Source organism: Procambarus clarkii, chromosome 22 (assembly GCF_040958095.1).
Source record: "Procambarus clarkii isolate CNS0578487 chromosome 22, FALCON_Pclarkii_2.0, whole genome shotgun sequence".
Lineage (NCBI taxonomy): Eukaryota > Metazoa > Arthropoda > Malacostraca > Decapoda > Cambaridae > Procambarus > Procambarus clarkii.
In genome coordinates, this window is record NC_091171.1 from 35330430 (window position 1) to 35342095 (window position 11666).

General features: G+C 44.2%; 2 protein-coding genes across 2 annotated transcripts in view; both read right to left on the bottom strand.

The window, feature by feature from the left end:
- Positions 1–5991, bottom strand: part of LOC123751997 (PE-PGRS family protein PE_PGRS33-like) — a 28866-nt gene extending 22875 nt beyond the window's left edge. Inside the window, exon 1 of the mRNA XM_069329185.1 lies at positions 5894–5991. Coding sequence (XP_069185286.1) covers positions 5894–5991 — 98 coding nt within the window. The remainder of the gene's footprint in view (positions 1–5893) is intronic.
- A 75-nt stretch (positions 5992–6066) lies between these two features.
- On the bottom strand, positions 6067–6645 carry LOC138367508 (polysialic acid O-acetyltransferase-like). The gene has a single exon (XM_069329186.1). The coding sequence runs from the start codon at positions 6643–6645 to the stop codon at positions 6067–6069; it is 579 nt and encodes a 192-aa protein (XP_069185287.1).
- Positions 6646–11666: the final 5021 nt, after the last annotated feature.

Below are 11666 nucleotides of genomic sequence, written 5' to 3' on the forward strand. Positions count from 1 at the left end.
AAATTAAAGCTGTGGATTGAATCGACTTCGACAATATGCGCGTCTACTTCGCTCCACTTATGTACGAGTCTTGGGCTGAACAAGTTTCTTTTGACATCTCTGTGACTCTTCTGTTTCAATGTTTCCAATTTTGTGTTCTCCCGTCCTGCTGTTCCACACTCTGAACTGACTGTCTGTCTGTCTGTCTGTCTGTCTGTCTGTCTGTCTCTCTCTCTCTCTCTCTCTCTCTCTCTCTCTCTCTCTCTCTCTCTCTCTCTCTCTCTCTCTCTCTCTCTCTCTCTCTCTCTCTCTCTCTCTCTCTCTCTCTCTCTCTCTCTCTCTCTCTCTCTCTCTCCAGCTCCCAACAGTTAAGTACCACGTACCTATTTATTAGGTCAACATAAGTATCAGGTGAAAAACTACAGCCATTCTCTAGTGTGAATGCTTATATCAGTGATATTATTAGTGATATTGATACTAAAGTCATATTTATCAACATTTGTACACAAACAACGGCCCTGCAGCCCTAAATTAAATATATATTTCTGAAAATGATGCAATACACGGTAAAATAAACTATTTAAAAAAATGCCTTTTTTGAAAATGAGTTCTTTCAACACAAGAAAGTTCTTATAGCGCTTTTCCGGAAGAAGTGGAAGGAGGGGGGGGGGGGTTGTCGGCGACCTGTGTACCGTCTGCTGGGAATGGTGGTACTGGTGATAGTAGAGATAAGGTGTGGTGGTGGTGGTGGTGGTTGAGATAAGGTGTGGTGGTGGTGATGGTGGGGATGATGGTTAAGATAGAGGGTTGTGAGGGGGGAAAGGGTTGAGATAGGGTTTACAGATGGCATTTTTTTTTTTTTTTTTTTTTTTTTTTTTTATTATTTTCTACCACAAACGTGGCCACACATTTACAATGCTAACCAGCATATATACATTTTCTTCTGTCCTCCATGGACAGGGTTAGAGAAATGTTAAACATAGAGTTCAAGGGTTTATTGAACACTCAACCACAGAAGGTGATTCGGTGCTTTTAAAATGCTAAGCTAACCTACATACGTAAATACATAGATACACAGATTTACGTATGCCCTACATAAAGTGTTTGATGTGACTTTTACAGTGTCATTAATGTACATTCACAAAGGTGAAATGTAATTCTGATCAGCTTCCATATATACTTTATACCCATACATATACATACATATACACACACATGCATTCACATACATCTGTCTCATTTACTCTGACAGGGTGAGATAGCTGATAAAGAAACTAGTGTGCAATTAAGCACTTAATCACTGAAGGTGATGAAGGTGCTTTTACAAGCTCAGGTTATATAGTTACATCATATAACATTGAATAAATGATATATTGAATATAACATTGAATAAGTGATATATTACATGGTCAATCTTGGATACAAGTCCAATATATCATCAAGTGTTCCAGTACTCATATAGTAACTACAGAGTTCAGCATACCTTAGCCCAGGAGGACGAAAGTCAGTCAGTATGGGACATTCTACAATATAATGTTCAAGAGAGTGCATGTTTTCTCTTTCACAAAGTTGACACATTGTGTACTCGACATTTGGGTTTTGAGAAAGCTGCCAGATACGTCTATATCCCAGGCGTATTCTGGCCACTATAACATCACATTGCCGGGTTCTTGTTCTATTAGTCCCATATGTGAATGTCTCCTCACGATATCTATCATAATATTTAATGCTACAACTTTCAGGTCTTTGTGAATTTGTTAGGTCGGTGAGATTTTCATTAGATATTTGTTTAAGTATTCTCTTTGTCACTGCTAATGAAACACCCATATCAATTTCTACCACTGGTTTTCTGCAGGCTGTCTTAGCAAGCATATCAACAGTGTCATGCCTTGAGATGCCAACATGTGATGGTATCCATAGGAATTTAATCTCAAATCTGTTTTCTTTAGCAGCTAAAACATTCATTCGAATATCACTGACTATTTTCTGGGTGTCACTACTATGTGCATTCAGTGCCAGGAGTGCATTCTGCGAGTCACAGTATATAAGTCCACTGCCTTTGTCTTTTAAAAATTCAGTGGCAAGGTATATGCCTGCAAGTTCGGTTTGAGTTGTACTTGCCCAGTCATTGACGCGCTTCATTGCTGTATGTACGAGAGAAGATTGTTCAAATATGTTACATGCACATCCGGTACATCGTCCACCTTCTTCTACAGAGCCGTCGGTATAGCACTGATAAACATCGTTACCCATACTCTGAGTACTTTCAGTGATGCTTTTCAGTGTTAACTGTTTTAATAATGTGGTGTGCACACTATCTTTCTTGGGCGCATTTACAAAATCAACTGATAGATCCCAGTTATCCCATGGAGTAGTTGGCTGATTAATCATTAGTTGAGTTGGGTACATATTTAATATTTTGATGGAGTTGGCTACCTTGTAGAACCAATATACATAATCAGATTTCGTTCTTCTTCTATAGACCTCAGGTGAGTGCAGCATATTAGAAAGTTTAGCTTGAAACTTCATGTGTTGTCTAGATCTACTCAATGCCTTCACGCCGAAAACTGTGCTAATAGACAAAATTCTCTCACTTATGGTAGGTAATTTTAACTCTGCTCTCATATTAACTATTCTCGTGGACTTTGGAGCCCCAAGGATGAGACGCATAGCTTCATTTTGCAAGGTTTCAAGAGATTTCAGCTCTTTGTCAGTATACAGTGTGAGATGTAGAGTATTGTAGTCAATCACAGAGCGTATAAATGATACATAAAACATTTTAGCAAGTCTCACGTTGAGTCCATGATTGACACCAACAAGGACCCGCAAGGGCTTTAATCTCTCCCAAAGTCTCCTCTTGAGAGAAGAAAGGTACCCAGGGTCGTTAATGGGGACACCAAGGTATCTGTAAGACTCGCAGTTCTCAAGTGCTCGCCCATCTATATGATAATTGGGTGGTGGAATACCACATGGAATGAGGGCACGAGTTTTCTGTACAGAGATAAGGAGGCCACATTCCTCAGCTCTAGTAGCAAAAGCGTCGAGCAGAACTTGCATTCTAGGCTCGGTGGCAGCCTGTAAACATATATCATCAGCATAACAAATGACAGTGTCTTCATTATTAGTTGGAAGATCTTTAATAAGTTTATGCATCAGAACGTTGAACAACAAGGGGCTGAGGACCCCTCCTTGTGGAGTTCCCAGTTCAAAGTGTTTGCTCTCTGTGCTTTTAACACCATTAAACAAAACATATGCTGTTCGATTAGACAAATAGCCCTTTATCCATTTCAGTAATTTTCCTTGTATTCCCAGCTCGGCAAGCTGTTCCAGTATGATTTCTCTGTTTGCTGTATCAAAAGCTGCTGCTAGGTCGATGAAGACTGTTTGAGGGGAAGCTTCAATATGTGCGAAGTACTCAGCAAAACAGTGTTGTGTACTGAGCCCAGGCATAAATCCAAACAGTTGGGGTGACAGGTGCCCCTGTATACGATACATGAGCCGGTTAAGAACAATACGTTCAAGCACTTTGCAAACACACGATGTTAGAGATATGGGTCTATAATTATCTGAGTGTGGTTTGGGGATGGGAACAATGACACTCTTTGTCCAAGCATCAGGTAATACTCCTTCACGTAAACTCATTCTGTACAACACTAATAATGGATTACCTGGTACGTGTGAGACTAATCTCAGTAGACTGTAAGTAATACCATCCTCTCCAGGAGCAGTTGATTTTCCCATCTTTAGTGCATGATTTAATTCCCATTCAGTTACATCATTAAGGTCCGACACGTCGATAGCTGTACAGGCAAGATTGATGGTTCGTTGTCTGTTGGGGCGTGTGTCATCAAGTTTGTGCTGCATGTTAATTGGGAGTGAGGTGTAGCTTGATGTTATTGCCCATTGATCAAGGAGGATGTTTGCTTGTTCTAGTGGGCTGTGGTGCAGCGGTTTGGTTGGGCTGCTTCTAGAGATTTTACGTATCTTTTCCCAAACTTCAACAAGTGTTGTTTGCTCATTTATACTTTGTAGAAACTCTTCCCAATGTTTATTACGTATGACGTTGCTCATGTCTCTCATCTCTCTATTTGCAACTAGAAATGCATGCAAGTCACCTTGTGCTTTGGTTCGTTTGTACGTATCTCCAAGTTGCTTTACTCGTTCATGTTCTTTAATAAATACGGGGTCAAGGACCCACTTGGGTGGTGGTAGGTGTTGCCCACTTCTGCTAGGCTTACGACCTGTTCCCCAACACACCCACGTGTCATAGTAGGTAGTAATCGTATCAACGAGATCTCTGGAGAAGGCTTCTACATTCGTTATTGTGTAATCTTGATACCATTTTGAAATACAATTAATAAAGTGGTCATGCAAGCCATATGGAATATTCATTTTCCGTCTCTGATGCCTATTAGGTACATCACACTGTACCTCATAGGAAGCAGAAACTGCATAGTGATCACTAACTAAGTGATTTACCAACGAACATTCCATCCTATCCTGCACAAGGTTTCTACCCATTACATAATCAAGTCTGCCTCCCAATAAATGAGTTTGGGTATCCGTAGTATACACGGTTAATCTGTTGTCATAAACATATTTGATAAATTTGCATCCATTATCATTGTTAGTACTGTCTCCCAGCGTAATATGTCTAGCATTAAAATCTCCCATGTATATTGTCCCATGATTGTCTAGATCTGGGAACAATGTTACATTGAGTTTCTGGCTTCTGGCATATACGTTGAGGAATGAAAAGTGGCCTGCTGTAGTTTGTACATGAAAGTGATGGTACTGTGTGTGTACATTGTGTGACGTGCTCACAAGAATGTGCGGTAAATCACTTCTGACGTATGTTAATAGGCCTGTGGCGTTACTGTTATTATAGGATGCATACCCTCTGATCTTTGATGGCAGTGATGGTTGAAACAGGGTGTGGATGTGGGAGTGGTGGTGGTAGTATGGTTGAGGCAGAGTGTGAGGGGTTGTGATTGTAATATTGGAGGTGGTCGAGAAAGGGTGTAAGGGTAGTTAGTGATGGTAGATGTGATTGAGGCAGGGTGTGTGTGGTGGTGAAGGTAGTGGTGGTGATTGAGACTGGGTGTGGGGGTGGTGAGGTGGTGGGGGTGAGACGGGGTGTGGGGGGTGGTGGAGGGGTGGGACGGGGTGTATCGGGGGTGGGGGGTGAGGAGAGGCGCTGCAGAAATGATTGGTGTTAAGTCAGAAAACACATTACTGTCGATATTTTTTATATTTACCTTAAGTTTTCTTAAAGTTTCTTCATTTCACACGAGACCAAAAATAAGTTGAATATGTGAGCCATTAGTTGCCCCTTAACGTGTGCTTACTTAGGTACTGCTCTCTCTCTCTCTCTCTCTCACTCTCTCTCTCTCTCTCTCTCTCTCTCTCTCTCTCTCTCTCTCTCTCTCTCTCTCTCTCTCTCTCTCTCTCTCTCTCTCTCTCTCTCTCTCTCTCTCTCTCTCTCTCCCACTCACTCACTCACTCACTCTCACTGTGAGGTGCGGCTCAGGTGGCACATTGAGTGTGAGGAAGTGAGTGGGTTCGTAACTACCATTTCTGGCGACAGTAAAGACCTTTGAATGTCAACAGAGACCCGTCCCAGCCTGGTGCTCCAGCGGGGGGCACTTATCCCTCCTCCTCCTCCTCCTCCTCTTCATTCCCCTCCATCTCCCCCTCACCATGTCCAACCACTTGGGCTGGACGGTAGAGCGACTGTCTCGCTTCATGCAGGTCGGCGTTCAATCCCCGACCGTCCATGTGGTGGGGCACCATTCCTTCCCTTCCTTGTCCCATCTCAAATCCTTATCCTGATCCCCCCCCCCCCCCACCACCCTTCTAGGCGCTATATAGTCGAAATAGTTTGGCTCTTTCTCCTGATAATTTCCTCCCTCGCTGCTCCTCCTCTTTTTCCTCCTCCTCCTCTTCTTCCTCCTCCTCCTCCTTCTCCTCTTTACGACACCACTTAACCTTCGGGCAGTCTGCTGCCTCCATCATTCTCAGCCTCACCTGCCCTGTTGGCGGGTTTCTTCCTTGCTCTTTAGTGTTCCTCTTTCTTCGTGACCTTCTTCACTTTAGCTTTATGCTGTCACCTTGCGTCTTGATGCGGCTACCTTGCGTCTTGATGCGGCTATCTTGCGTCTTGATGTGGCTACCTTGCGTCTTGATGCGGCCTCCTTGCGTCTTGATGCGGCTACTTTGCGTCTTCATGCGGTTACCTTGCGTCTTGATGCGGCTACCTTGCGTCTTGGTGCGGTTATCTTGCGTCTTGATGCGGCTACCTTGCGTCTTGATGCGGCTACCTTGCGTCTTGATGCGGCCACCTTGCGTCTTGATGCGGCTACCTTGCGTCATGATGTGGCTACCTTGCGTCTTGATGCGGCTACCTTGCGTCTTGATGCGGCTACCTTGCGTCTTGATGCGGCTATCTTGCGTCTTGATGTGGCTACCTTGCGTCTTGATGCGGCCTCCTTGCGTCTTGATGCGGCTACTTTGCGTCTTCATGCGGTTACCTTGCGTCTTGATGCGGCTACCTTGCGTCTTGGTGCGGTTATCTTGCGTCTTGATGCGGCTACCTTGCGTCTTGATGCGGCTACCTTGCGTCTTGATGCGGCCACCTTGCGTCTTGATGCGGCTACCTTGCGTCATGATGTGGCTACCTTGCGTCTTGATGCGGCTACCTTGCGTCTTGATGCGGCTACCTTGCGTCTTGATGCGGCTACCTCGCGTCTTGATGCGGCTACCTTGCGCCTTGATACAGCCACCTTGCGTCCGAGTACCGTTTCTTTGAGTCTTGTAGAGCTAAAATCTTGAATTTTAGTGACATTAATTTGCGTGTTGACAATCTCTCTTGCGTCATGGTACCATGTCCTTTGCGTTTTGGCAAGCTCCTTGCGTCTTGGCGAGATTCCTTGCCTCTCGTGTACCGCCCCTGCGTCGTATCGAGCTCCGTTGCGTCCTAGTACCGTTCCTCAACGTCTCACTACCGCTCCCTCGTGACATTTTCATGTCCTTTTGAAATCTTCATTTAATTTATCAAAATAATCTGTCCAGAGATAATACTCCATCAATGCTAACAAAAAGTTAACAAAACTAATCAACAAAAATGAGCTAAAAGCCACGATTAAAAAAAGTTGAACAATTATAAAGTATCAAATAATAAACTAAGACAATAAAAACCCTAATTAAAATATGTCATCAGGAAAAAAAATATACATTTAACAAAATATTTAAAGTGACCTGACAACATTCAGAGAATTTAACTTGTGTGTGAACAAGAGGGTCGAGGACTGTGAGATGTTCAACTGTGGTGTCATTGTGGCGACGTGAACACCTTCCCAGTTGTTGAGGGGCAGTTTAGAACACGTGGAGGGCAGTATAGTGATATACCCTGTGAGTGTGAGGGAGGCTCGTGCCTGTGAGTGTGAGGGAGACTCCTGCCTGTGAGTGTGAGGGAGGGTCCTGCCTGTGAGTGTGAGGGAGGGTCGTGGCCTGTGAGTGTGAGGGAGACTCCTGCCTGTGAGTGTGAGGGAGGGTCCTGCCTGTGAGTGTGAGGGAGGGTCGTGGCCTGTGAGTGTGAGGGAGACTCCTGCCTGTGAGTGTGAGGGAGGGTCGTGGCTGTGAGTGTGAGGGAGGCTCCTGCCTGTGAGTGTGAGGGAGGGTCCTGCCTGTGAGTGTGAGGGAGGGTCGTGGCCTGTGAGTGTGAGGGAGACTCTTGCCTGTGAGTGTGAGGGAGGCTCCTGCCTGTGAGTGTGAGGGAGGGTCGTGGCCTGTGAGTGTGAGGGAGACTCCTGCCTGTGAGTGTGAGGGAGGGTCGTGGCCTGTGAGTGTGAGGGAGACTCCTGCCTGTGAGTGTGAGGGAGGGTCGTGGCCTGTGAGTGTGAGGGAGACTCCTGCCTGTGAGTGTGAGGGAGGCTCCTGCCTGTGAGTGTGAGGGAGGGTCGTGGCCTCACAGTAATCTCTACAATGGTAGCAGAGGACGCCCCTTGCCTCAGGGACATACCTATAAGATATACCCACATGCTCACAGACGCGGTGGTGAGGTTTCCCCTACGTATAAACTGTATACCTCGAGAGTTTACGAAGGTTAATAACGCCACATTTGAGGTCAAAAGATAAAGGATCTCTGTTTTACAGCCCGTCCTCGTTAATAACAGCCAATTGCTCGTTAATCCAGTTGCCAAATCCCGTTCATGAATGAAAGCACTTTACACACGTCTCTCACAACAGCCCGTCCTCATAAACAGTCAAAAGGTCATTCCATGCACCCGCCAAACCCCCGCTGTTTATGAATGAAAATCGGTTTACACACGACTCACAACTGATGACGTCCGAACACTTCCGGATCAAGTATTTTGCTGACGACTTGTGTTCGAACCAAAACGCTGTCAGTGCTTCACCCACGTACTACAAATACAAATAATCGCCAACAGAACCTAAACACCTAACCTAATCTGCGCCTAACTGTACATAGTACGTTAATATATAATAATGTTATATATATATATATATATATATATATATATATATATATATATATATATATATATATATATATATATATATATATATATATATATAAATATATATATATATATATATGTATGCTTGTACATTTTATAATCTGACCAAGCTTGGGTGTAAATATGCTCGCGGTAAATACTTTTTAATAGACCGCCCAGCTAATCCCACACCCTAATCAAGCACCTGAGAAGGGGGTCGACCCTGCACCTGGGGAGATGGGTGGGGGGTCGACCCTGCACCTGGGAAGATGGGTGGGGGGTTGACCCTACATCTGGAGAGATGGGTGGGGGGTCGACCCTGCACCTGGGAAGATGGGTGGGGGGTTGACCCTACATCTGGAGAGATGGGTGGGGGGTCGACCCTGCACCTGGGAAGATGGGTGGGGGGTTGACCCTACATCTGGAGAGATGGGTGGGGGGGTCGACCCTGCACCTGGGAAGATGGGTGGGGGGTTGACCCTACATCTGGAGAGATGGGTGGGGGGTCGACCCTGCACCTGGGGAGATGGGTGGGGGGTTGACCCTGCACCTGGGAAGATGGGTGGGGGGTTGACCCTACATCTGGAGAGATGGGTGAGGGAATCGACCATACATATGAGATGGCTGGGAAAGACCGAACCATACTGAACATAATTTTAGCGTTTTTGAACTATACCAAAAGACTTCTCTGAATTATGAAACCTTGTGTATCCAAAAAAATCCTGTAATCTGGATTCAGGCCTATGTAACCTATGTAACGCTGCTCTAATTATATAGTGAAAATTAGGTTAACGGACACCGCATTGAGAGGATACAGAACAATAGCGGTGACTGTAACTTAGAGAATCCCATAGTCAGTTTCAACAGGATACAACTACAGAAATCAGATACTGCTACAACAAATGTATATACAGAATTCAGAGCTCAGCTACAGTCTAGGTTACAAATCCACTGTAACGCCCTATAGTACAGTAGAGTCCACTCGCCTCCTCGGTACAGTAAAAAAGCAAGAGAAAAGATTTATCAGAAGGTGGGAACCTGACGTCATGTTCTTCGGCTCCTCCATCAATCGTGTTGGCCCACTGGTGGTCAAGGGGGAGGGCTAATGAGCTCATTTGTAGAGGTAAAGGTGCCAAGGTGAGATAGGCTCCAAATTAAGGATGCTTCTTGTTTGTTGGGTTCCCAGAGCCTCGTGATTCACCAGGAGAGAAGGGATGGGAGGTGAGGTGTTCATGGTGTGGGCTGTTGTGAGGGGGGAGGGAGGGTAGTTGTGTTGTGAGGGGAAAGGGTTCAGTTGTGTGGGGGAGGGTTCTGTTGTGAGGGGGAACGGTCTGTTGTGTGTGACGGAGGATTCTAGTGTGAGGTAGCGTGTTCAGTTGTCGCTTGAAGGGTTCTGCTGTGAGGTGATATGAGGAACGACCCGTCATCTCAATTATTAGGTCGCATTTCTTACGTTATGACAAATAACTTTACGAATGCAACTCACTGTGAAAAGTAACAGCTCAAAAAAAACTTACAGGAACATAATTTTACCGTTCACATAAAAGGTAAAAAAGAAAGTTTTAATTTACCTTTCATATGACTCGATGGCACAGCGGATGTCTCGCTTCTTGCAGATCCGCGTTCGATCCCGGATGGTCCAAGTTCTTTTTTTATTATTATTTTAAACCACAGATGTTTCCACACATTTACAATGTTAACCAGCATATATACATTTTCTTCTGTTCTCCATGGACAGGGCTAGAGATCTGTTAGATATATAATTCTGTGATTTATTGAACAATCAACCACAGAAGGTGAGTGTAGTGCTTTTAAAATGCTAATCTAACCAACAGACAGTTAGTTTAGTTCATTTATTATGCACCCGATACCTATCATGTGGGTGGTAGTGGAAAAGGTTACAGAGGCACATAATGGGCTCATAAATACATATATACACAGAATTACGCCTGCCATACATAAAGTGGTCGATGTGCTTTTACATGGTGTGATTAATGTGCATTTACAAAGGTAGTGTAATGTAATTCTGATATGCTTCCACATATACTTTATACACATACATACATACACACACATACATATATTTACATAAATACACACATACACATACATACATACACATTTATGGCTCTCCTACTCTGAGAGGGTAAGATAGCTGATAGAGAAACTAGTGTGTTAGTAAGCACTTAACCACTGAAGGTAATTAAGATGCTTTTACAAGCTCAGGTTATATAGTTACATCACATACATACATTGTGTAATGGTCAATCTTGGGTACAAGTCCAATATATCAAGTGTTCCAGTACTCATATGGTAGTTACAGAGTTCAGCATACCTCAGCCCAGGAGGGCGAAAGTCAGTCAATATGGGACATTCTACAATATAATGTTCAAGAGAGTGCATGTTTTCTCTTTCACAAAGTTGATATATTGTGTACTCGACAATTTTGATTTTGAGAAAGCTGCCAGATACGTCTATATCCCAGGAGTATTCTGGCCACTATAACATCACGTTGCCGAGTACTGTTCAATAAATCCCTGAACTATATGTTTAACTGATCTCTAACCCTGTCCATGGAGGACAGAAGAAAATGTATATATTCTGGTTAGCATTGTAAATGCGTGGCCACGTCTGTGGTAGAAAATAATAATAAAAAAAAAATTGCCGAATATGGTTCACGTGGTCTGGCTCCGGATGTTCCTTCCCTCAGTCTAAACTAAAAGAAGTGCAAAAAAGCCCCATTAGAAAAAAATGCTGCGGTGCAATAGGTAAGCTGAGGAAGTCGAGGAGAAGTAAGGGGAAGAAGTAGGAACTGAGGAAGAAGTAAGCTGTGGAAGTCTCTGTCAACATCAAGGGTGTTCAAGAGAGAACTTGATAAGCACATCCAAAGAATACTTGATCAACCGGGCTGTGATTCATACGTCATGATGCAAGCAACTGACTGAAGCAGCCTATAGATGACCAGACCACCAGCAAGGAGGCCGGGACGAAGACCGGGCCGGTGAGACGTAATTGATCCTAGGAAACAACGCAAGATAAGGCAAAAGTGTTGAGCTGACTTAGTGTTTTCTGCTGGCAGTTACCTTCACCCACGCTGAGGCCTCGATAGGTTAGGTGGGTTGCTTGGGTTCGTACGCTTCTGGGTAGGTTAAGATGAGGTTGGATTCT

Excerpts from the sequence above, each read along its gene's own strand:
- LOC138367508 (XM_069329186.1), bottom strand. The coding sequence starts at position 6,645 with ATGACGCAAGGTAGCCGCATCAAGACGCAAGGTGGCCGCATCAAGACG.